The 27,325-nt window shown below is 40.3% G+C and overlaps 1 protein-coding gene across 2 annotated transcripts in view; it reads left to right on the top strand.

The window, feature by feature from the left end:
- Positions 1 to 27,325, top strand: part of LOC102736777 (FRAS1 related extracellular matrix 2) — a 134,917-nt gene that overhangs the window by 59,837 nt on the left and 47,755 nt on the right. For both annotated transcript variants that reach the window (XM_081814856.1, XM_081814855.1), the window contains exons 3-4: positions 15,724 to 15,870; positions 22,252 to 22,482. In XM_081814856.1, the coding sequence (XP_081670982.1) occupies positions 15,724 to 15,870; positions 22,252 to 22,482 (378 nt within the window). The remainder of the gene's footprint in view (positions 1 to 15,723; positions 15,871 to 22,251; positions 22,483 to 27,325) is intronic.

Here is a 27,325-nt window from a genome sequence, read left to right on the forward strand (position 1 = left end):
TTTTTTTTTTTTAACTTGAGACAGAAAGAGAGAAACTTTCACCTGTGGTATGCATTTGGATTTTTACCAAATAAACACTTAGGTCCAAAACTCCTCCAAGAAATCTAGTCATTGTTTCTTTCCACTGCTCAAAATAAATGAGCTTTTAAAGTATTTTCCTTTATACCATTTTCTTCAGAACTAAAAAATTGTTACAATTTCAGATTTTGTGCATATTTAAAGAAGGCCTGAGTTTCCAAGCCCTGAGTACATAGAACGCCTAAATTGCAAGACCTTTAAATAGAGGTTTTAGTTTCTCATCCTGGTTTGTTAAAAAAGTTACTCATAAAGCTTGCTGACAATGTTTATTTCAAAGTTTTTAACCCAGATGGCCACTGAAGGATGGCTGGAATACCTTATCATTGCTACTAATAATGACTTCTGTTTTATAATAATATATTTTTCTCTCAGTATGAGTAATTTTCTTTAAGCAGATTGGAGTGGTGCATTAAACACATAAAATTTTTCTAACCAGAAAGTTACTTTTAGTTTGAAAGCGAGAGTACCCAAGTTGTAAATTATTTTTTAAATAAACATAAAGTTTTTCAAAGTTTTAAGAAGACACCCATGTCTTTCTAAAACATACTTATTAGAAAGTGTAGACTGTAGAACTTTGCTAAAATTCAGTGGAAGACAGGGTCCTTCTTCTTTCTTGACTTCCATCCATACAAAGTTAGTTGCCAAAAGAATTTTAGTAAGAAGGAGTTCTTCGATGTGGCAGAAGTTTATGTCCAATCTTCTAATGCAAGTATTCATGATACCGGCTGCTTATGATGGGCATCTTTGGTTAGCCACTTGATTTGTTCATGGGTGATATTCAAAGGATTGCTCTTTTATTGTGGACAAAATTTTTTATTTTCCTTCCTGCAATATTTATAGACTCATTTGTGTCATAATGCAAATTTTCTCTTCCACTGGCAGAAAATCCATTTCAGGGGGGAGGTATTTGTGGGTTATCGGTGAATGGTATCTTTGATTCCTAGTCCGTCTTTATTCATCCGAATCCTTGAATAATTCTCCCAAGTTCATATTTCTCAGGCAGAGTTCAGATTACATCTTTCTCTACCCCGTGTCCTTCATTTCACCCACTTTGCCATTTATTTCCTCCTCCCCAGCTTTGCTTCTGCCAACCCCACAAAGCTGGACTTTGCCACACATGCTGTCCTTCTCCTGTACCTGTTTTCTTGTCATTCCTTTCCCTTAAAGGGCACTGTCCTCCGATGTCCCTCTACGGTACCCCTTGTGCCACGTCTGTAGTGGACTCCCCAACTGAACGCCCTCCCTTCCCTCCTCTGAGCCCCAGGTACTGCATGCTCATGGGTTTACCTTACATTTTGTAGTATAACTTACGTAGGGTATTTGGTGTGCCTCCTTACTAGAGTCTAGGTCTTACAGAGGGGACTGTGTGTGAACCACCCTTGAACTTCACAACATGTGCTGTGAGCTCTGTTCAAAAAAAAAACAAAAAACACTGGAGGCGCCTGGGTGGCTCAGTCGTTAAGTGTCTTCCTTCGGCTCAGGTCATGATCCCAGGGTCCTGGGATCGAGTCCCTCATCGGGCTCCCTGCTCAGCAGAGAGCCTGCTTCTCCCTTTCCCATTCTCCCTGCTTGTGTTCCTGCTCTCGTTGTGTCTCTCTCTGGCAAATAAATAAATAAAATCTTTAAAAAACAACAAAACACTGTTGTATTGCTGTATGTTGGCTAAATCTTTTTCCTACAAGGTCTGCTGCTCTAAGACCATACCGACTTGTTTTTATACTTATTGTGTCTTTTTTTTTTTTGTCTTTAGCAGCTAAATATGCAAAACAATGGCTTTTATATTAATCAGAGACAGTAAAATCACCAAAGAGGCCTGTATTTGTGGCCCTGGAATAATTTTAAAGGGATCAGGGCAGCCACCAAAGGGTTTGACTAATTAAATAATTCGCAAGTTAAGTACAAAAGCTAGCTTTGTAAAATTAATCTGAAAGAAATGAAAAGAAAATGTGAGAGAACACACATATAACATTGATGGTATTCTACTTCATTCCACACCCCTCCGCCGCCCCCCGCCCCACTCTCTCCCCTTCCGGCTTCCCTCCTTCCTTCCTTGGCAGACCTCAAAGACCAGGCTTGTGTATTTGTCAAAGGAGCCATAACCAGGAAACCCGATGTGATTCCACATCTTTCTTTTAAAAAAAAAAAAAATTTTATTTGACAGGAGGTGGGGAGAGAGAGAGAGCACAAGCAGGGAGAGCACTAGGCAGAGGGAGAAGCAGACTCCCCACCAAGCAGGGAGCCCGATGCGGGACTCGATCCCGGGACTCCAGGATCATGACCTGAGCCGAAGGCAGTCGCTTAACCCACTGAGCCACCCAGGCGCCCCAGATGGGCAGATGCCCTTTATTTATTTATTTATTATTTATTTTATTTTTTTTTTAAAGATTTCTTTATTTATTTGAGAGAGAGAGCATGAGCGGGGTGAGGGGCAGAGGGAGAAGCAGACTCCCCACCGAGCAGGGAGCCCGATGCGGGACTCGATCCCGGGACCCTGAGGGATCATGACCTAAGCCAAAGGCAGACGCTTAACGACTGAGCCACCCAGGCGCCCTTTCTTTTAAATTTTAAGTCTAGAAATCTAAAACTTCCAAATCTCGATTTTGCTGCTGAGCACAAATAGACCTATGAACATGTGTCTGGACTCAAGGCTTAAAAACAACAGTAACAACAGGCTAATTCTAAAGTGTCTTCGAGGTGTTTTCAGTCAGCTGTAACATTCTAGGATTCTAAGTGAAAATTCACTCACCATATATCAATTCATAGAATAGCTCTGATGCTGTCATTCCATCTTAATCCCTCCTTCCCGGCTACCAAATTTAAATAAATTTTGGTAATAATAGAAACAATTTAGGTCAAAGAAGATGTCTTCTTTTTTTAAAACAGATTAAGGCACTTCTGGGGTTTTATTCTCTTTTTTTTTTTTTTTTAAGATTTTATTTATTTATTTGAGACACAGAGATACAGAGAGAGAGAGAGCATGAGGAGGGGGAGAGGCAGAGGGAGAGGGAGAAGCAGGCTCCCCGCTGAGCCAGGAGCCCGATGTGGGGCTCGATCCCAGGACCCTGGGATTGTGACCTAAGCCGAAGGCAGACGCTCAACCATCTGGGCCACCCAGGCGCCCCCCTCTCTTTTCTATTTTTGTCTCAATGTGGATATAACACATTTTCAAAAGATAATCCAAAATTTAGCTCCAGCTGTAATCCTGGTTAATTGCAATGGCTGTGTGTTATGGAAGTGTGCATGGCGTGGTAATACAAATAGGAATTAGAAAACAACCTGACTTCACAGGGAATTAACTAAATGGTGCTAAACTGGTTACTCCGAGAGGTGCTTGGAGTACTGCTTTCATTTCCCGCATAGAGTTTCCTTGGGGTGGGGGGAGATGTCTGGCGCCACAAAAGGAATTAGGCTCTGGTTTGAACAGAGACCTTCAGGCTATTAAATTTATTTTAAGAATGTGTTGCCAGAGATCTAATAAATTTATATAATTTGTTGCTTCAGGCAGTGCATACAAGAAGTCTTGCTGCACCAGGTGTTTTGTTTTGTATTTTTTTTCCTATCCCCAGAGGCAGGAGAGGGTGTGGATCTTCTTGACAAAACTTAACTCAGCTTTTGATAAAGCAGTTATTGTTTCTATGAAAGTATAGGGTTTGGGTTTTTTTTTTTTAATTCTATTTTTTGGGGTGCCTGGGTGGCTCAGTTGGTTAAGCGACCGACTCTTTATTTCAGCTCAGGTCGGGGTCTCAGGGTGGTGAGATTGAGCCCCATGTTGGACTCAGCATTCAGCGAGGTGTCTGCTTGGGATCTCTCCCCCGCCCCTCCCCCACCTCATGTGTGCACATGCTCTCTTGCTCTCTCAAAAAAAATGAATAAATAAATCTTTTCAAAAATTTAAAATTCTATTTGTTAATGGGGAAAATAGGATGAAAATTATTTCTGGGCTGCTTTAAAGGGAAATAAAGTCCCCTCTCAAATTAAAAATAGATAGATAGGTAGATGCAATTTCATACTACTTTAAGCACACTAGTTTTATGATCTTATGCTGGAGAACAACAATATTTGAAATCACAGTTTGTTAAATAAAAAGTCCACTAGACTAGACCTGAAAACCCCTAGGAATTTATTCCTCTTCTGCCAACGGCTGCTAGGTAATCTTATTCAAATCACAGCTTTCTGGATCTTGGTAAAATTTGGTAGGGAGAAAATATGCAAATATACAATCCATGTTTTATTCTTGCTCCACAATGCTTGAAGTTTATATTTGCATTGTTCACCTGCATGATCATTTCTTGAAATAGTTTGTGCTCTTGTTTAAAACACGGCATTATACTTTCATTTTCAGAACAAAGTTTCCTTGGCCACTCAGAGCACAGCCCTGAGATGAGTAAGTTAGCTTTTAATTTCAATAGCACGTGATCATCGAGTAACGTGCATGCTGTAAATGAGAGCTCACCTTGCAATTATGTGTTTGCTTTGTCCTTTGTCTTCTGTGGATGTACACCTGAATTCCTCATCCTGGCCGTGCATACCAACAGTGAAGGCATTCATTCCAGTGGGTTTAAACTTCTAATTAAGAAAGCAAAGTACTGCACAGTTAAATCAAGTTTAGATTAAGGAAATTTTTTTTAAGCCTGAGGTTAACTGGAGATGTAAACTCATGGTTCTCCTCTTTTTCTTTTTGTTACAGGGGCTGAAAATAAGTCTGTTCGGTTTCTTTTGGGGGGAGGGGGATGTGGGGAGGATGGCGTTGGGGGAGGGGGACACGCTGAACGAAACAGGGAGAGTTTCTGCAGGCTTAGGCTTGCCACTCTGACCCAGCTGTGGCCTGATGGAGCACTTCATTCAGTCTGGAAGGGTTTTCCTTCCGGCTTCCCCAGCTTTTGGCTGTGGCCCCATATTCATTCATAAAACAAGGGGGTCTTCAGGGGTAGAGCATTTGACTGCATATAACAAGGGGGTCTTACTCTTAGCTTGTGTTAATTTTTCTATGGTTCAGTCTCAAATGTTTCGAAAGTGTCCTTTATACCCTTTGTTTTCCCACTGGATTCTTACCATTTGTGAGCCTCACTACTCATTAGCATGAAGTTTGCTGCTGGTAGAGGGAAACACACTCAGATCATCCGGTTTGCTTCTGTTCTAGAGCACTCATTTATAAATTAAATTAGAGCAAATTAAAATTGAGCTAGAGTTATCTGTAAATAGAATACAGACCTAAATGAAGTAATCTGGTTACTCAGAGGAAGTATAGAAAGAATACTAGCAGGCTGCCTGTGAACCCCAGATCTATCACATACTTGAGAAATTAAAGCGAATAATTTAGCCTGATAGTATTTTCCTCCTCCATACATTGTGGGAATGCCTCATTGGCAGGGTTATTATTGGGACATGCATTGAGATAGTGTGTGTGTATTACCAAAATGACCTTGACCATGACCCCGTTGTGTCCAGCCCTCCTCTTCATGTGTTTTCGAGGTCCCCAGTGCAGAGCTGACATTTAGCCCATTTACACCTGTACTAAAGTGAGTTCCAGTTGTTCTTGGCCAGGGTCTCTTATGATTGGTCCCATGTTGTGCCAATTCTGGTTGGTCAAGCCCATGTTTCTGCTCAAGGATAGGTGTTCCCCACGATAAGCGCAGCCCCACAATGTCACCATAGCCCTGCCTGGAATCCCAGTCGCTGTGTTCAGCTGCCCCAAAGCAGGCACCTGCCTATGGCCCCAGGAGCCACCAGGAGTGGGCACCGGTGGCGAACTTTTCCGTTATTGTGTATCCAATGAAAAGGATGTCCAAAAGAGTGCTGCTTGGAACCTGGTATGAAGGAGATTAATTAAGTATCTCTTTAAATTTCCACTTAATGGTTTTCTCGTTTCATGGGAACCAAAAGTTCATTCAGGAGCCTGGGCATGAATTAGAGATGAGTAACACCCTTACTCTGTACTCTGACTCTCTACTTTGCTCTGATGTTTAAGATTTTGTACAGATTTACATTATTGTGCCTGATGCATCCATGTGTATAACAATGAGCTCTCTCTCCAGAGGCTCCTTAGAACCCAAGAAAATCAGCTTCCATGGGGTCTGTTACTCCAGTTCCACCAACAAACATAGATAGGCATGAATCCGAGATGGGGGATAGGCTTAAACCGAGATCCCAGAACAAATTATTCTAAGATTCTCCAACAGGATTAGGAGGTATTCTGCATCAGAACTCATCCGGTGTGTACTGTTTTCCTATAGGTTAAAAATTAGCAGGGCGCCTGGCGGGCTCGGTCGGGAGAGCAGGTGACTCTTGATCTCGAGGTTGGGAGTTAGAGCCCCATGCTGGGCATGGAGCCTACTTAAAAAAAAAGAAAAAACTCATCCTATAAATTCTCTCTGTATATTCTGAGAATATGGCAGGCAGCCCCACGGGAGCCAGTATACCCTTTACGCATGAGCCACACTGTGTCTGCAGATTAATGCTGTCCTGTCCAGGGAGGGAGGGCACCGCTGCCCATCCGACAAGGCGGTGAAGGTTCCTTTCAGTTCACACTCCTGCTCCTGTACCAGGGAAAGGGTTGACTAAAGGGAGGCGGAATGTGTGTGGACGCAGAACACTTTTCCACTCCTTGTGCTCTGTTTTGTCTTGTCCCAAAGGGTTAACTTACTGTAGCGTGTTTTGAGTAAGTACACTGATTCTTGTTATTTGCAGTAGTCATGTTCCATAAAATTGCTGCAAATACTGAACAACTGCTCCTGGGGGAAACACAGAGGAAGGCTCCCTGCAAGCTTCTGGTCGCAACCTTTTGTTATCCAGTCAATACATACCCTTGGTTTTTTTTGTTTTTTTTTTTTAAAGATTTTATTTATTTATTTGAGAGAGAGAGAGAGCATGAGAGGGGGAGGGTCAGAGGGAGAAGCAGACGCCCTGCCGAGCAGAGAGCCCGATGCGGGACTCGATCCCGGGACTCCAGGATCATGACCTGAGCCGAAGGCAGTCGCTTAACCAACTGAGCCACCCAGGCGCCCCATACCCCTGTTTGACGTGTGTTTCTGTTGAAAGATATCTTATTTGATCTGTGTTGTAGATTCGTTGACATTAAACACACAGCCAAGCTCTAGAACTTACGTCACACATGTATTTTCTCCATAGGACATGTCACAGCTTTCTTGTGCTTAGGAAAACTGAACAGCACTTTGGCTCTATGATTGTGGGATATTTTAATCAATGGAATCACCAACATAAAGTACAAAAATGCAGAAAGTTGGGCGCTAAGTAGACTGTGAAAAGGGACCCCCATGTACTTTATGAAACAAGAAGGCAGAGCATCAGGCGAGGCAGATTCTTCAAAGCTGCTCTGCAAGTATCCACAGATGAGCACAGAACCCTGCAAGTACTGACTTTGGGGTCACCCATAAATTTTAGTGAGTAGACGAATCTGCAAATACAGAATCCAGGAACAATGGGCATCAGCTGTATATCAACCTCTGGTATAGTGGGTGAATAGGAATGCAACTCTTTGGAAATCTCATGTAAAAATACCATCATGTACCATGATGGGTATATAAATCAGGTCCCTAAGGAGCAAAACTACATGTAAGAAAGTGAATTGTGATCTTGGCTTCTAATGTGAACGTTGATCTATTCGCCAGCTCCATCCCTGCCTCCACCTTATCTGGCAACTTCTTATCTTTAGATCCTACAGAAAAGTGTGAACTAATCCATGCTCAGTGCCATTCCCTGCAGGTCATGTGACAATGACCAAGCTATCGCAGCTCTATTTATGGTTTTGGTTATTGAAAAATGTGCTTGGGGCGCCTGGGTGGCTCAGTTGGTTAAGCGACTGCCTTCGGCTCAGGTCATGATCCTGGAGTTCTGGGATCGAGTCCCACGTCGGGCTCCCTGCTCAGCAGGGAGTCTGCCTCTCTCTCTGACCCTCCCCCCTCTCATGCTCTCTATCTCATTCTCTCTCTCAAATAAATAAATAAAATCTTTAAAAAAAAAAAAAAGAAAGATGTGCTTATAGGAGCCTTTCCTGAGAATAGCCTAAAAGACCACACCACCTGCGGTCCATATGTGCTACGCATATTTCTCTCTGGGTCTTTGGCACACTACTTCTCTTTCTATACATTTCTCTATCTAGTTTCTGCATCTGTGAATCTGACACCGTGTTCTGTGCTGATGCTTTTTCAGAATGCATAAGGCAGAATGTGGTGGCATGTGGGGGGTGGGGGTAGAGATTGAAGGAAGAAAATGATACATCCATTATCAAAAGTCACTATTGAACAAAAACAACCATTGGAATTATTAAGTAGCCTACGAAAGTATAAACTCTACTGACAGTTTTTCTGGGTCTGACCCCCCCGCCCAGTTCTTCAGGAGCTCTGTCAGTCATACTAAGGCCCAGGAGCCTTTAGGTCAAGATTCTTCATCTCTGGGGGGCAGGGTTGCAGCAGGATGAATGCACAACCCCCACCCCAATGCTTGGGGCTGATTTTAAAGCATCTTGATCCCTTCCTCTTTGTCTTTACTATTATTATTTATATTTTTATAGAAAAAAGAGAAGGAAATGAATATTTAGTAAATGTCCTGAACTCCTACCAAACTGAATTCCCTGAAGTTTCCTTCTCACTGGATTTCTTATCTCTGTTCTTATACTTAATCTTCCAGGAACACCTTCCCCCATCTCTGTAAATGTCCAAATACCACCCTGTACTTAAGGCCCCATTTAAACACTATCTCTTTTATGAATTTGTCTTTGATGCCCTCAGGTTAAAGCAATCCCTCACTCTGTGAACTCCCACAGCATTTGTCAATCTTTAGCTTATACACTTATCTATGTATTTATGCCATCTCCCATCACTGAATATCCACTCTCGGGGGCAAGGGGAGGGATGTTTCAAAGCCAAGCTGACTTCAGCTCTGCATCCAGGGTTTCCAGTAAACTGTGAAATCCACCAGATGAAGGGCCAGAGGACAGGAATCCAGGAGCTCTCAAAGTTTGTTGTATGAAAGATTCTAAGGCAAAGCAAAGTTTAAAAGATCATCCCAGGGGTGCCTGGGTGGAACAGACAGTTAAGCTTCTGACTCGTGTTTTCAGCTCAGGTCCGTGATCTCAGGGTCATCAGATCGAGCCCTGCATGGGGCTCCACACTCAGTGAGGAGTCTCCTTGGGATTTCTCTCCCTCTGCCCCTGCTCACGTTCTCTCTCTGTAAAATAAATGGTCTTTTTAAAAAAAAAGACCATTCTAGCACAGAAATGAAAATGAAATCCATCCCTTCTTTTAACTTTATTTTTTGATTTTCACCATAATTAATAACATAGATGTTGATGGAAGCTGCAGGGTTGTTAACCATGGTCCTTGCCTTCTAAGAGAACAAGAACGCTTAAAACTCAAATTATCTAATTTTCCCAGTAAATTAGGTAATGTTGCTTTAATCTTTTCTAATATAAATATCTATTTCTATTGCTGGTTTAAAGGACAATATTCAGCTTTTTAAAATGGCTGCATAGTTGATTGCCAGTTCTCAGCCTGAACTTTATTCTGGGCAAATGAAATGTGAGCAAACTAGAAACATCTAAAACAGAATTATGTTCTATCAGCAACTAACTTTTTTCCAAGAAGAATATTTGTGAAAACATCTTTGAAAAAAAAATTGTCAAAGCTAAATGGACACCCAGAAATTACCCTGATCAAGACAAGTCAGAGGTGTGACATTAGTTTTGTATTGAAGATGTGTACTTTATCTTTAGAGAAACCGGGCAGCTCTCTGTTCCTAGGGAAGGCTAATTGAAGGTTGTGATTCTTTGTTATTCTAAAAAAAAAAAAAAAAAAAAAAATCTCTTGTGTTCCTATTGAAAAAGAAAATGAAGAATCCTGAAGACCAGCTGGAAAAGTTCAAAAGAGGTCTTTTCATCAAACCCTTAATGGCTCTAGTGTCAGGGTTTGGGGACAAAGCTTATGGGAGTGTGGTTATCAGCTGTCAAGCACCTGTTCTATGGATTTATGACACAGTTGGGGACTTTAGCTTGTTTCCAGTGAGACGCTGAGACTTGCTCCTTGTGCTACAGACGACAGTCTGCTTTAGAAACTAAAATAAGTAATAAAATAATTTTAAAAAGTAAGAAATAAAAATAAAATTAAATAATAGCATAATAAGTGAAATTGAAGTAAAAATTTGTCAATTTCTTAAGTTAATTTCACCTACAATTTCCCATTCAGTAAGCTGCAGCTATTGTTATTCAAAGTATTAACATTTATTATTCCCACACATCGAGGTTCTAGAAGAGTTTACGTGGCATGTGATAAATGAATAAATAATGTGTCTTTTCATTCTTTAGATAAAATACAGAGTTCAATTGTGCAAGGTCAGTTTTAATACAAGAATTGCAATAAACTGCAGCTTAGTCCCTCAGATCCCTGTACCGCTCCTGCATGAGAAATAGTACCTTAGATTTTACAAATTCCAAAACTCAGTAGGATTCATATGTATATTAAATCAGAGGTGATGTAGCATTTAATTTATTCAGCATTAAGCTTTATACACTTAACTTCATATTCTCTAGCAAAATATGTACTTAAAAAGCCCATATTTAGAGTGAATGCTAAGCATCTCGAACAATTACCCTAGAGCATGTCACGGTCTCACAAAGCGAAGTTTCTCAGTACTGTGTCTGATTTTTATTTCAAGGAAAATTTCAAAGCAGCAGACATATGAAATCCTGGCAAACTTGTTCAGCTGTGTGTCACTTGAAACCCTTGATTAACCAGTAACCTGGCACCTTCATCCTTCTAGAATATAAGCACCAACCCAAAAATGTTTTATACATTTGTAAGTAGAGATGAAGTTAGCTCTTCCTAAGACCATCCAAGCTACTTCTTAATGGAAGGGAAGGGTTAAACAGGCCTGGAGTCATCAATAACCCCTGCAGGTGTCATTTAGATAAACACAAATCCCAGTGATTTACATTCATAGGTAATCACTTAAAACCTTCACATAGTGCTTAAGAATAGAAGTATGCAGGACGTTTTAGAAAGGGTATTATTAAAAACAATTACTTTTTTTTTTTCAAGCAAAAGACCCAGGACCCAGAGAGTTATGTTACATTTATGTAGGACATTTATATTGCCTGAGAAATGAAGCACTACTGAATTTCCTTCAACAGAGATGGTAGAGTGTCTAATTCATTGAGGAGGCATTTCTATAACAGTTAAGCAAAATGAACTCCCTGCCCTCCTGGATCATGAGTTGCAAAAGGGGGAGACAAAGTGAAGAGACAAAAAAGTAAACCTAGTATATAGGGTATGAGGTTATAGAAAGCACTGTGGAGAAAAATGAATCCGAAAAAAAGGCCTAGAGCCTGCTGCAGTTTACAATGGGGCTGTTTTATATAGAGTGTCAAGGGAGAAAGCCTCATTGACTCCATATTCCTAAAACATGTAATATTTAGAGGTGTGATATTTTCCGGAATATTCAAGGAAAGGATAGAGTCAGATCTTACAATGACCTAAAAAGCATCAAAATTTAGAGAAAGAGAGAAACTGTGTGCTTAGTGATCTCTTTTTGGATATAAGGGAAAGAGATAACAAAGTATTCAGAACTATCAACTAAAATTCATTTGTTGGGCACAAGAGTTACTGAAGAGGTCAGGCATTATTAGTCTCAGGTCAAAACTGAAGTATGGGCTTTGTGTAAGCTGAAAACTGTTACAGAAAAAGGAATGAAACAAGCAGGAGTCACAAAGTAGCCACTCGGCTCCTAAAAATCATACTTACTACATAGGTTTCTTCAGTCCTCCTTGTGTAACAGACATTACTTTGGACTTGGAGAGTAGGATGAATTTGACCATGCCTGTCCTGAGGAGCTCAGGCAGTTAGATGAAGCACACATAGGCATGTGGATAAAGAATTACAATTCCTGGGCACCTGGGTGGCTCAGTCGGTTAAGCATCTGCCATCAGCTCAGGGCTCAGGTTGTGATCCCAGAGTGCTGGGATCAAGCATGGCATGGGGCTCCCTGGTCAGCAGAGAATCTGCTTCTCCCTCTGCCCCTCCCCCTGCTCAAGCTCTCTCTCGCTCTTGTTCTCTCTTAAATAAATAAATAAAATCTTAAAAAAAAAAAAAAAAGAATTACAATTACTCTGAGTGGAGAAGTACACACAGCATGCTAACCTAGCAGCAGAAAAGCTAAAGGCATTCGGGGCGGAAGACCTAGCGCACGCAAGAGCCCAGACCCTATTCGGAAAACGCTGAGAAGTTGGGGTGACTGGATGTTCCGCTATAGCAGCGTCGGGCTATGAGGCTGGAGATGTTAGGATGGACAAGGAATGGCTCGGCCTAGCATGACAAGAAGTCTGAAGAAACATCTGGGACTTGATGGAGCCACAGCCTAAATGAGAGAGAAGTGTGGCATAAAAATGTTTTCATGTAGGGCGCCTGGGTGGCTCAGCCGTTAAGCGTCTGCCTTCGGCTCAGGTCATGATCCCAGGGTCCTGGGATTGAGTCCCACATCGGGCTCCCTGCTCGGCAGGAAGCCTGCTTTTCCCTCTCCCACTCCCCCTGCTTGTGTTCCTGCTCTCGCTATCTCTCTCTCTGTCAAATAAATAAATTAAAAAAATCTTTAAAAAAAAATGTTTTCATGTAATAATTAGTTGAGAAATTAGAAACGTCTTATGTGTTAATTCCACTGATTAAATGTCATTCTAGTCTTTCTTGTCTATTACTTTCTGGAAGAAATGTTCCAAGGAGTAGGACATAAACACAGTAATTTAAAAGGTATTTTTAAAGGCAGTAAAACGAAGTGTTGGCATTAGTAAAAGAATGAACGGCCACTCTCAATCTCTAACAAAAATTAGTACCATTTAGTACAATTAGTAAATCTGTACAATTAAGCAGTAGGAGAGGATATCCACTAATGTGCAAAACTGCAAAGTAATGAGTAAGTGAGCAGGGGCAGAAGCACACCCAGAGGAGAGGGCTGGAGTCCGCTCAGGAGGCTTCATGAGGGAGGTGGTAGAGGGAGCCCGTGAGGAGTGGGAGATGTGAGCAGAAGAATGACACGCTGTCATTTTAGGCCAGGCGACAGAGGTGACGGGAGGAGTGGGTGAGGCTAGCAAATCCATGGAGCAGCAGGCTCTTGGCAGGATCGGGGAGTGAGCAAAGAGCAACGGGGACAAGACAGGGTAGGTCAAGATGACACTGGAAATCCCAAGGATGGGCTGCCCTGCTGCGCGCAGCAGCTGCGCGAAGACCAGGCAAGCCAAGTGCAGGCGGATTTCAGGCGGATCACCGGGAGTCTGGGCACGTGGGCTGGGTTTGAGCATGGACGGTGCGGCGGGAGCGAGCGAGCTGACGAGCTGACGTTTGCGGGACGCTGCCATCGACGTGCTGCACTGTACTGCGTGCCCACATGGCTTATCTCACTTGATTCGCACTCCGGATGCAGGCATTAATTAATATCACCGTCCTTTGGCTCTCCAGATGAGGAAACAGAGGTCTAGGGAAGAAACTTGCTCCAAGTCAGACAGCAGATGGGAAATAAAGTAGGCCTTGCACTTCAGGGCTGAGGCGACCCGCCGCCATGGCCTCTCCTCTCCACAACAGCACCCGGTGTCGAGGAGATGGTGGGCATAAAAAATTCCTAAGGCCAAAATGTGGCATGAACTTGTGCTCTCCACCCGTTTATGTTTTCTATCTAAAAAATGAACTAAAGGGCGCCTGGGTGGCTCAGTCGGTTGAGCGACTGCCTTCGACTCAGGTCATGGTCCTGGAGTGCCGGGATCGAGTCCCGCATCGGGCTCCCTGCTCGGCGGGGAGCCTGCTTCTCCCTCTGACCCTCCCCCCTCTCATGTGCTCTCTCTCTCTCAAATAAATAAAAAATCTTTAAAAAAAAGAAAAGATTTGGGGCGCCTGGGTGGCTCAGTTGGTTAAGCGACTGCCTTCAGCTCAGGTCATGATCCTGGAGTCCCGGGATCGAGTCCCGCATCGGGCTCCCTGCTCGGCAGGGAGTCTGCTTCTCCCTCTGACCCTCCCCCCTCTCATGCGCTCTCTCTCATTCTCTCTCTCAAATAAATAAAATCTTAAAATAAATAAATAAATAAACATTAAAAAAAAATAAAAAATGAACTAAAAATGGGACGGTCCATAATCCTGTCGATTTAACACACTGCGGAGTGCCACATTTGTAATGCCTCATTTTACAAACTACTCCATTCATGGCACCAATACCATTTGTTTCTGTGACTTGAAGTGTCTTAATAAGGATTCCAACAAAATTTTCACATTTATTGTTTAATGACTGGATAATATTTTATTGATTTGATGTACCACAAAAACTCAAAAACTTTTTGGGTTTGGGAGCCTATTATAGAAAATATTGCAACAAAGAATTCCTTACAAATATATTTTGTAATTATTCCTTCCACAGAAGGACTTACAGGATCAAATGGTGCGAACATCTTTTTGTCTCTTGCCATGTAGCTGCCTAAAAGGCTTGTGCTAATTTACAGTTCAAACAACAATAAACAAGAAAACCAATTTCCCTACATAATTCTGCTGCACTGGGTGTTCTCATTCATCCTTGGTACTTGTCATTTGAGAACTCAAAGTCGCTGTGACTTTTATTTTCAAAAATTTCTAGCCAAGATGAACATTCTTTCATGGGCTTGTTCACTCACTGTGTTGCCTCTTGCGCAGATTTTTTTTTTTTTTTTTGCCCTCAGTCCATTAAAGTTCTGATGTTTTGATGTTTTCCTGTCTCATTTCTTTTTCTCTAGGGTAGCTCTCTCTATGTGAACTCAGAAGAGAAGAAACTAGAATTAAAATGGTGCCTCTAGCTGTGTTTGTTATTTGGGCTTTTTCCCACCCTTTTCCAGAAAGACTTAAAAGAAATTACCAGTGCCTTTGTTTATAAACCTCACTTTACTCTGAAATAATTGGTGTAGATCAAAGGGAAGTGGAGGGATACTGCAGAGTGATCAGCTGATAACCATTTCTCCTTTCATTTTCCTAGCCTCACAGCTTTCACATTAGAGAGATCACACACAGCTCGGTTTCTCCTGATAGGCAGCCAGTTCCATTTTGGTGGGGAGGTGGGAGGAGAGAGCCTTATCTTGAGAGGAGAATGGAATCAATGAAAAGAGCTGTTTGCTCTACGGAATGGAGTGGAGTATAGTGAGGAAGGGAGGCGGAGAAGGGATATTTGTTTTTTCTTAAGTGCTTATAATTAAAGCCTTCCCCCCAGCTGCTCGGTGAACCAGAAAAAGGTATTGGTGAAGTTGTGTGTTTTTAACATCACAAATGAGCCTTGCAGCCTTAATAGAAAAACTTGCTCTCCGGCGGCACCTTGTGGAAAGTAGGTCATCCTGCAACTCGGATACTTGATTGTGTTTAAAGGAAATCGCTTCTGGTAGTTGTGTGCTCCTACCCCGTTACCCACTTTGCCTTCTAAACATCAAGGGATTTTGTGAAGGATTATGTCAGCTGTTGTATTTTTGTATGACAATCGCTGAACAGTAAGCTGTATCTCCAGGTATGTATTCTGGAGTTGCATGTCAAACCAAGTAACTATAGTGATTCTTAATGTTGCATCAGTAAAGTCATCTGTGGAATTTTTAAGGTCATTCATTCAAGAAAGCACTGATTTGGGCTTTAAATTTTTGTTTTCCAGGTGGAAACAAATTAACCAAGCAGCATTTTCGTCTGAATTGGGCATGGATCTCCTTTGAAAAGGACTATTACCTGATCAATGAGGACTCCAAATTTCTAGATGTCGTTCTTAAACGTAGAGGTTACTTGGGAGAGACTTCATTTATAAGTAAGTTTAATTTGCACTTCTGTCAAAAAATCCCCTTTTTTTAAGCAAAAGTTCGTAATTTTACAATGATTAAAATATGTTCCTTTTACTGCTCTAGTTTTAAAGTTTAGGGAGCTGTTGACATTTAAAGGTTCTTTAACTGCTAAAGAAATATGCCAAGAGTTTCATGTCAAGGCTAAATCATAGACAAAAGGCTGCAAAAATAAGAAATGTGTAACCAGTTAACATACCTCTCCAAACCTTCTACCTACATAAGATCTTTCTCTGATGTAAATAACCTTACAAAAATGGCAGTAATCGCTCATAAGTTAAAAAACTGTAAATGTCACTAGCCCTTAGAAGAGGCTTAGGTGAATCTGTAATTTAACCATAAGATAAAAATCTGCAGAAATGTCAGTATAAAACCTATATGAGGGCCACTTTAATAAGTAAGTGAAAAACCATTCAGTAACCTATTAGGCGTTGAGGTGTAATTTACTATTTGTTGCACTGGAGTGCTTTGCTAGGTAAGGGAAAGTTTACATAAAAGCACTACATAAAAGATGTACATTGTGACTTTTCTTCAGAACCAACAGTAAGATATTAAATACTAGTCATTTTCTGCTGTTTTACCCTTTTAAATAAAACGGAGAGTCAAAAGCAAAGAATAAAGCCTTTTTTACAAGCCCAATTCAAGTTTTCACATTCAATTTCATGCAGGCACAAAATAGAGAAAAGTAGGTATACTGGTAATTTTAAGCAGTAATGCTGTCGGCACAAAAAAATTGGCATATTGATGAAAAATGCCAACCAATAATATATTGGGCACCCCAACCAATATATTATTTTTGGTACCATATGTTTTATAGACATCTAGGCTGATAGAATTTTCTCGAGGTAAAGGAGCTTTCGTTGACTGAGAGTGCAGTTAAGGTAGGAATCTAGGAAATGTCGGCAATAAAAAAATTAAAACTGGGCAATCCTGTGTTAGTCTGGAAAACAATTACTTGAAATTTTACTGGTCCGTGAAATTCAAAAGCCTTAAAGAGTAGATCCCTATTCACCCACGTACACACACATATACACACATAGCATACCCCCTACTTCAGCCACAGCCACAATCCCCACCCCCGACCTTGTTCCCTCTGACTTTTGGATGCCGGATATTAATTACCCCTTATTTTTATTTATTTATTTATTTTTAAAGATTTTATTTATTTGAGAGAGAGAATGAGATAGAGAGAGAGCATGAGAGGGGCAGGGTCAGAGGGAGAAGCAGACTCCCTGCTGAGCAGGGAACCTGATGCGGGACTCGATCCCGGGACTCCAGGATCATGACCTGAGCCGAAGGCAGTTGCTTAACCAACTGAGCCACCCAGGCGCCCCCCCCCCCCCACTTATTTTTAAAGTGCTTTTGGTTTGTTAACTGTAGAGGAGAGATTTTCACACTATGCTCTGCTTGATCCCTTAAGGTTACTTTGCTCAAGGGGCCCTGGTCCACCTGCAGACCTCCTGCAGTCAGGACAGCTCTGCTTCCATCTTTATTCACATGTACCTCTTCTCAGCTGTCATTTCCACTCTGTGTCAAACCCTCAAAAGCACTGTGAATGCTCTTAACTGCTCTCTCTTTAGAAGCATGTTTTGTCTGCACACATACACGTGCTCTGCAGATCAGGAATCTGATCCTGTTTTACTTATTGTCAGTGATGATGAGCCTTCAGTGTTCTTTGTGCTTGAAAATATGGGGAAAATAATAACGAAAAAACAGAGAACCTTAGCAATTCTTAAGGATGCCTTCATCTCTTTGCATTTTGCCTGAATTCCTGGTGGGTATGTTCAGTTTACTCACTTACACAGAGTCCACTGAAAGTCATGGGAAAGTTACTAGTGGAAAGATACTTTTAAAACCATCTTTCCACATTCTTCTCTTCATTTTTTTTTAAAGATTTTATTTCTTTATTTGACAGAGAGAGACAGCGAGAGCGAGAGAGAGAGAGGGAACACAAGCAGGGGGAATGGGAGAGGGAGAAGCAGGCTTCCCATTGAGCAGGGAGCCCAACGCCAGGCTTGATCCCAGGACCCTGGGATCATGACCTGAGCCGAAGGCAGACCCTTAACAACTGAGCCACCCAGGCGCCCCACCTTCATTTTCTTTTTTAAAGCGGAATCCTAAAACGTCAAACAAGAGCCCTTTTTTTCTCCTGACGTTATTTTTTCCACGAACTGTTATTTCCTCTGTGTTGAGATGAGCACCAGCCATTCTGCAAACGTTCTTTAGCTCTACTTGGTTAACCTCACATGTTACTTAGTAACCTGGGGAGATAGGAAGTTGGCAAGACTTGCGTGTGTGGCCCACACCCATCAATCACTGAAGATGTCAATAGCATTCAAGCTGGGACAGAGAATGGAAGTCAGATTAAAGAGGAGGGTAGCCTCCAAGAAGTTCTACAATGAATGTTTCATGTTCCTGTTTCCTAAAACCTCCACTTTCACTTAACGAACTTTTAGAATTAGATAGTTTGTGTGATATCTAAAGGCAGCCTATCACTTACGTTCAGGAGCACAGTTAGTAAATCATGAATTACATGAAATCTATATAGGTGTTTTCTCGGAGATGATGATTCATTTTATAACCAATATAACCCATTAATAAATTAAATATGCTTGTGCATTTTATAAAGGTATTTGAATTTCAAAGATCTTATTGCTACTGGTTATCGAGCATTTACTAAATAAATACTTCATTAAGCACATTAGGTACTTCACCTTTGTCTTTTACTCCTTACAACTTACTTCACTCTCTAACTCAACCTAATTTTCTAGAGTGCTTACTGAGTGCCAGACACCGTGTTACATAATGGACTATGAGCGGGCAATAATAGCTAAAATTTTATTGAGTTCTTATGATGTGCCAGCCCTAGTGCCCAATACCTTACATAGTCAGCCCCATAAAAGGAGTGTCATGATAACCCCCATTATGCAGGTAAAGAAACAGAAAAGTTGTATGCCCAGAGCTACTAAGGGGCAGAGCCGAGATTTGGCCCCAGGGCTTTCTGAACTATCACACCTGCTGCTTCTTAAATCCTCCACAACTGAGGAAGTGCATAACCTGCCTATATTCCCATTGCTGCTATGTGGTCGAGGTAGGGTATGGAATCTGCTCTCTCATTCCAAAAGTACCTTGCTTGACCTCCATGCCATTTTTTTATGCCAGAGGAAAAGATGCAATTGTGGTTTCGCTTAGTAAATCGAAGTAATGTGTTTTGTTTAATAATGAATTCTCTTTGAAAAAATAAAAGCATATATGTAAGCCCAATTTGTAAGCTTTTTGATTTCCAGAATTCTTTTTGCCCAGTCTGATCATGTTATTTATAATATATATGGTTTACCAGCTGAATATCTGTATCTCCAAGTAAGAGCATTTTTTGAGCATTGTGTGTACGTGACTGTCTCATCTACCACATTAGAATAAAATGTGGACTAATCTGTGTTCTTCACAGTCTATAGGCCATTTCTTCATTCTTTATTAAAATGGGCACCTATATAAAGGGCCCTATGGAGATATAAAGTAGTGTCTATCTATCTACCCTCAGATTTTAATGCACATAAGATTTACCTGGATCTTGCTAAAATGTTGATTCTGATTCAGGGGATCTGGAGTAGAGCCTGAAATTCTGCATTTCTAACAAGCTCTCAGATATTGCTTATGCTGCTGATCCATGGATCACACTGTTAAGTAACAAGATAGATTAGTACTACACTCAGAATAGGTACTGCGTGTTAATTATAAAAAAGAAATCTTTATTTTTGATCCAAAGCAAGTTTAGTATTTCATCTAAGTCTTATTTTACTCTCTAAAAATATAACCTGTCCTTCTTAGTTTTATCTCATGTTTGAGAAGCATATCAACAGTTTAAGACCACAATTTTTTTTTTTCCACAAAATAAAGGGGCGCCTGGATGGCTCAGTTGGAAGAGCATGTGACTCTTGATCTTGGGTTTGTGAGTTTGAGCCCCATATTGGGTGTAGGGATTACTTAAAAAAATAACATCTTAAAAAAAGAAATAGCTTGTGCCTTGAGAAAAGAGAATAAATGCAAAAGTACAAAAGACACAGACAACACAAAACACAGTTTTTCAGTTGATTAAGCCTTCTGCCTTCAGCTCAGATCATGTTCCCGGGGTCTTGGGATTGAGCCCTGCATCGGGCTCCCTGCTCAGTGGGGAGTTTGCTTGTCCCTCTGCCCCTCCTTCCTGTGCTCATGCTCTTTCTCTCTCTCTCTGGTCTTTCTCTCTCTCCCCTCTCAAATAAATACATAAAATCTTTTTTAAGGTTTTTTTTTTTTTTTGTCAGAGAGAGAGCGAGGGAGAGAGAGAGCACAAGCTGGGGGAGTGGCAGGCAGAGGGAGAAGCAGGCTCCCTGCTGAGCAAGGAGTCCTATGCGAGGCTCAATTCAAGGACCCTGGGATCATGACCTGAGCCAAAGGCAGATGCTTGACTGACAGAGCCACTTAGGTGTCCCTAAATAAATAAAATCTTAAAAAAAAAAAAAAAATAGAAGTCCATTCCTCTTTGCTTGGCGAATCAACAATACTGCCTATTTATAATTTACATCCAACATTCAATTGGGAATATTTTATAAAATCCACCCAAAAAATTATATGTGTTTTTAGCAGCAACAATGAAATTTAGTATTACAATATATGTTTTATTAGGTTGGATAACTTGATTATCACTTAGTAAGGATGACTAGTTGGAACTAGTGGACATTCTTTGTATTATACTCATTCCTTTTTTTGTTTTTAACTGCCTTTTGAATCTCCAGGAAAATAATGCATTGTTGGTGAAACAAAGCAAAACAGAAAAGTGGGCAGTAGTTATCAGAGACCAAATAATAGATTCTTTGCTGGCCCATGCCACTGGGGATAGATGGGTCAATGAGCAGCATGTGTGCTGGAACCTCAGAGAGAATGATTCCTTTCATCATCACCTTGGCAGTGAATCATGGTGGACCCAAGAGGTGTTGACAACCTGTCTGTGTGCACTAGGAAACAGAGAGCTAACAGGAAGTCTGCAGTGTTCAACAAAATATGTAGTGCTGGGATTCCTAGTTCTGTGCCCTTTTTCCTCCTGACATTAAATAGATGTTTTACCTACTATTAAAAAAAATGCAATATTTATATTATTTTCTGAGATCTATAAAACAAAAATATTTTAATGAAATACCTATTTTCATCTTCATTTTAAGATGAGGCTAACAGTCAGTAATGTATTCAGATGAAGAAATAGTCACATTAATCTTGCATAAGCACCACTCTCTAAGAAGAAGACAGTTGTTTCAATTAAATAAGAAATGTTACAAAGACTTTATTTTTCAGACTTTTAATTCTAATAGTCACAAGATTTTATTTTTCCCTTTTTAAGTCTGTCTTTCCTAAAAAGTTCTCTCAAAATGCCAATGTTTAAAGAAATATATTTGAAAATTATTCTATTAGCTCGACTCCCTAAGAGGTTCTGATTCAGTTTAAGGATATATACTAGTACAAGCACTACTGCAATTTTATAATTTTTCTATGACATTGGATTTGTTGACTGTTGACTATAGATAATCTATGATTTGAGTACATGGTATAGTAATGGTAAAGATCCTCTTGTAATGTAGTGAAAGACTCCGAGATCCTTCAACCTCCTCAGCTCACTGCAGTTGACCTTGAGTGAACCATCAGAGTAAGCCAAACATACAGCTCATAACAACCTTATGTATTTAGCTCTCCAGTTCTGTTCACATGGTTTCATGGAATTCTGAAGTGTTCCCCCAGAAAAAACCTGGATGTGGTCATGTTGACAATCACTGAATTAGATTCTTTTAAGCGTCCTCATTCCGTAAATGTGTAGAGAATATTGTAATTCTTTATTATGCTTGACCATTTACAACTTTGATTATCAAAGAATTCTTGACTCACAAGTTTCTTTTTGGTTTATATTTTCTAGTTAGAGAACTTTTTTATGTTTTTATCATATAACATGTGCAATATAATACATGCAAAAGCAAATGTGAAGAGTTTTTAGACTGAATGAATTTGTAGGAGTAAAAATATTCACAACATGAATATCAATTTACTGGGTCTTGCTTTATAAGAGGTTCCATCTAACACAAACATAGCTCAAGGAATATACAGGAAAACCATCATGAGGTCAGAATAGAACAGAATCATGAACCAACCAACACCTACAGGAGAACACTTTCACTGTGGGACCCATACCCAACCGTCCATTTCATGCAGTCAATCCTGGATCTAGTAACATGCAGGATGAAGTATCACACAAAAAGTTAACAACAAGAAAAACCTTAATAATCCGATTGAAAATGAAACTAAGAAAATGATACCATGTTTTTGTGAAGGTATTGGCACAAGAGATGGGACTGCAGAAAAAGACAAAGACTTCAAGGGCAAAGCACAGAAACAAGTGCAGTTCAACCCAGGCCAGACCAGGGCCACCTGGAGAGTGCGGATCATGAGTGATGGGGAGCACGAACAGTCGGAGACCTTCCAGGTGGTTCTCTCAGAGCCCGTGCTGGCTGCTCTGGAATTCCCTGCGGTGACCACGGTGGAGATTGTTGACCCAGGAGATGGTAAGAGCTATCATCAACTTGTTTATATTGTTGCTATTGGGTTTTTAATGACAAAATACCTTATAAAGGAAGTTTTACATTCAATTTTTGGACTTTCTATGGGGGGAATGTTCTAGACTCATGGTTCAGTATTCTCAGATATGCTGATGGGAGAGGGAAACCAAAAACTAATAAATTCATTAATAAGGGAAGCTGTGTTGTTCCAAGTAAATGAATTACAAATGCACATATGATTATCAACATGTTCCTTCTCTTATTATAATTCCATCCTTTAGAAACAATATTGTTCACCTCCTTTTTCTTGAATTAATTCATTATTTCTTAAAGTCTTTTAAGTGTCTTTATAAAATTTCTTTACACAAATAGTTTAAGAATTAGGCCATTTTTGGATTAATTTGCTCCCCAAGGTACACTTCATTGTTCAAGTTTCCTGCATATATTTATGAGCCAAAAATTTTCATTTGGCCCATGTGCTTCCACATTCGTTACATAAAACCCACCCAACCTAACCTCGCTCTTCAGTGACTCGTGTCTTGAATCATTGCTCTTAACTCCTATTAGGTGATGCTTTGTTGTTAGTGCACACCTTTGGCTGATGTTGGTAAAAGTGAGTCTCACTGCTATTGTGTGTAATTTGACCCATTCCCTCCCCCTGCCATATTTTTACAGTGCTGGCTTGTCTCAGTGCAGTCAGGAAAAAAAAAAGAGAGAAAGAAAGAAAGAAAGGTTGAATGGCTTTCTGAGGGCTGGCATTTATACAAAGGTGGGAGAGACTCTTCTAATGTTGAAATCCTGTCAGAAGCCAGACGTGACTTTCTTTTCAACTGCCAGCCTACTTTATTTTGTCAGTCAGAAAACTCTTAAATTTTCTGTGAAGATACAATCTAGTGAGTACATGAAATGGAGACATGTGGAAATATCTGGGTTACAAGACTGAACATAATTAGAGAGAACACGTAAGAGAACCAGGGCTCTGGGTCTGTTTGTTTAACTAACATCTCTCCTTTAGTTAAATATGGAGTTCAATTATGTTTATCATTCTTTTAAAGAACAGTGGCATTTAATTACATTTAGTTTTATCGGCACTATCTAGGCATAAATAATTAAATTTTCTTCTAGTCCTGAGTTTTGGGTAAGTGCTAGCATAACAAAGCTCTCTTTTGAACAAGGCTGTGGCAACTTTAATACGTATAGACTGGCCCATCAGTTAAGAGTTTGTTTGAAGCCATTTCTTTCTCTTTCTCTTTCTTTCTTTCTTTCTTTCTTTCTTTCTTTCTTTCTTTCTTTCTTTCTTTCTTTTTCTTCCTTCCTTCCTTTCTTTTTCCCTCCCCTCCCCTCCCCTCCCCTCCCCTCCCCTTCCCTTCCCTTCCCTTCCCTTCTTCCCTTCTTCTAGCTCTAGGCCCAATGTGGGGCTTGAACTCATGACCCTGAAATGAAGAGTCACATGCTCTACCAGTTGAGTCAGCCAGGGACCCTGGAAGCCATTTCTTGATATTTTATTTGCCAATTGGTATAATTGCCATAATTTACCTTAAGAATTAAGACACTAAAAATCATGGGGTGCCTGGGTGGCACATTCAGTTGAGCATCAGACTCTCTTGGTTTCAGCTCCAGTCGTGATCTCATGGGTCTTGAGATCAAGCCCCGTGTCTGGCTCTGAGCTCAGCCAGGAGTCTGCTTGAAAATTCTCTCCCTCTGCCTCTCCTCCCAATCTCTCTCTCTTTTGCAAATAAATAAATAAATCTTAAAAAAAAAAAGACACTTAAACTCATTAGTGCCTTCCTATTTATAAGCTCAGAGTAACACTCTATACCCATAATAGGTCTGATAAGTGGGATATTAAAAACAAAATACAGGGGCGCCTGGGTGGCTCAGTTGGTTAAGTGTCTGCCTTCAGCTCAGGTCATGATCCCGGAGTCCTGGGATCCAGCCCCACATCAGGCTCCCCTTTAAAGTGCATGAAGGATTTAACTCATTTTCTGGATGGGGAACCTGAGAAATAGAGCCAACCTTAAAGCTCTGCCTAAATTGACCACTTGGAAGCTGTTGTATTTGGTTGTCTTTAGTATTGGCAGAGATGGGTAAAATAACACTTTCTCTGAGAGGATGGGTACTCCTCTGTGGGGTCCCATTGAGTGGCAACAATTAGCTTTCGTGGAAAGATCCTCTGCAGCTAGGCCGGACTGAATCAAGAGGAGACAGCAGATTGCCGGAAGACAAGAAGGGCTTCAAGGAAATTTCAGGTCACTGTTACTCCTCCTGCCCTCTTTTCTAACCCAAACCGGAAAAGTCCAAAAGGATTATTCCATAGGCCAAGGGTAAGAGAGTAATCATAATAGCAAGCTCTACCGTATTTGAGTATCCTCTATGAGCCCGACACTGTGTTAGGAGCTTCACAATCATATCTCATCGAAACCTGTGATTTATATGTCAGTTTCCAAACGTGATCTCTGAGGCTCAAAGAATTTATTTCCCCAAAGTTCTCTGCTAATAAGTGCCAGAGCCAGTGTCTGAATATAGAGAGAGATTTTTTTCCCCCTACGAAGCCCTTCTCTTTTCCCTGAGTTTTACAATCTTCTGTCATTCCACGTGACTAAAAAGTAATATCCAGAATCATAATTAAATGGCACACTTTGCCAACGGCAACATTGTTTCACCTATTCTTGCATATGAAAAAAAAAACAAACAAAACCAAGAATAAAGGGATTCCTTCTCTTCTTCTTCTATTAAATTTTCCCTTTATATATCAAGCCAAAAAATATATTCATATAGGTGAACAAAACAAGGGTTCCAGGAAGATGATCAGGACTACTCCAGCTCTTGCACAATGCATCTATGTTCAGCAGCTCTTTACTGAACATTCACTATATGCCAGGAATTCTGCTGAGAGCTGGGGATGAGGGAGCTACACTGAGGAAGGCACACTAACTCTGAAAGTGTATCTTTAGGTCATTTCCACGAAATGATTACAGCTAACAATACAGAATTCTGTGTGCTGTGATAAAGGAACAATCAGCGCCCAGAGAAGTCTCTAACCTGGAAGAAGATTCTTAATTTCCTATATATTAGGTTCCCTAACTGTCAGACATAACACCATCTTTTCTCACTCTTAGTAGTATATAGATATTAATTAATATTAAACATTTTTACTTCTGTTAAGAGGAAAATAGGTAAGAGCTAAAGCCTATTTTATATTAAGATCCCATTCCTTTTTTTACCATGAATAATTTCTAACCGGGGTAAATTGAGTTTTATGTATACTTTATTAAGAGAACATGACCTCAAATACAGGTATTTGAGTATGGATACCTAGCATATAGATGTCTAGAGCCTGTAAGTATTTTATGCAATTATTTAGTATGTACACTTGAAGTGTCTGCAAACTTCTGATTGAAAGGGGCTCATTCTGATACCTTTATGATATCAAAATCGACCATGTACCTAGTGAGTTAAATATTTGATCTCTGGAATCATTTTTTGTATGATCAGATTAGGTTAATAATTCTGTATAATATATAGTAGAGAATAAACATACCATTCTAGAGGAGAGTAGAAATTATACCTTAAGAACCCTAATCGTCTTGGATACAAAGAAAAGGAAGACTTTTGTGTGCTGAGTGAACCAAACCCATTTCACGCAGTAGAATTCAGATGACATAGGCTATTACATGAAACACAAACACTAGTTATTACTTTTAAAATTTTGTACCATTGTCAGTGTTGACACAGGGGGATCACTGGCTAGCTGATGAGATGAGTGTGCCAAAACTGAAGGTCCAGAATTAGTGAAATGGTAGTCCCCTGCAGCTTATCACACCAAAATGATAAAGCAAGCATGCAAAAATTCAATTTTGGTGAGTGTGGAAGCTTTTTTGCTTTTTTTCTTTTCTTTTTATTTATTTATTTTTTTCTGAGAATGGAAAGCTTTTTGTCTTTTTGAATTCTGTTACTGTAAAGCACAAGTCATTGTCTTAAGAGAGACAGACAATTCTAAATACTTGTTCAAATAACAGCACATATCTGTACATTTCTGGCACCAGAAGGTATATATGAAAAAAGGTGGTGCAAAATAAAACCATTTTAGTGGTGTAAAACTGTGTGAAAGTTTCTACCTTCACGAAATGAAAACATTTAATGATAGGAACAAAGATTACCCAAAGATTCACTCTTACCGACATCTGCATAGTGCTAAAGGATGATTTTTGGATCTCATGGCATCGTGATGTGGACGTGTGATACTTATTATCATGTGATTTAGATGTTTTCATTATTCTCATTTGTGTCTCTTTCGAGTCCCTGTGAAAGTAGCCTATATTAATCACTGTGTCTGTTTCAGAGCCCAAAAAGCAGACCATGGAAATTAAGAGAGCTGTCCAAGTCTAAACACATCAGGGGCAGACTCCCTACTCAGTACCACTTGTTGACCACTCTAAGGGCACCATGGTAGCCCGAGGAGGTCCCGGAATATCTTTGGGGTTGGTTTTTGAATGTGCCAAACTTTCCAAAGAAGATGAACACTCTCAGTGCCTTTCTCCATGCACCGCATTTTCTTTCTCTGTTCCATTGTAACAAAGATTTTTAGAAGATATTTTGTTCTGTCATGTTTTTAGTAAAATCTGTTTTGTTTTTTTTTAATCTGTTCGGGATAATTGAGAAAAGGGCAGCATGAACGTTATCTTTCAAATGTAACTACAACTACTTTATTCTGAGAACAGAAGTCATTTTTTTTGCCTAAGTGACAGCCCAGTCAAACCTAAAAATAAAACCTGCAGTTGCAGACCAAAGCACTCATTACAGTATAGTTGCATTGACTAATAAAGAATGCACTCACTTTACTCAGCTT

The sequence above is a fragment of the Leptonychotes weddellii genome, chromosome 3 (assembly GCF_054177405.1).
Source record: "Leptonychotes weddellii isolate Sample4059 chromosome 3, ASM5417740v2, whole genome shotgun sequence".
In the NCBI taxonomy this organism is placed as follows: Eukaryota; Metazoa; Chordata; class Mammalia; order Carnivora; family Phocidae; genus Leptonychotes; species Leptonychotes weddellii.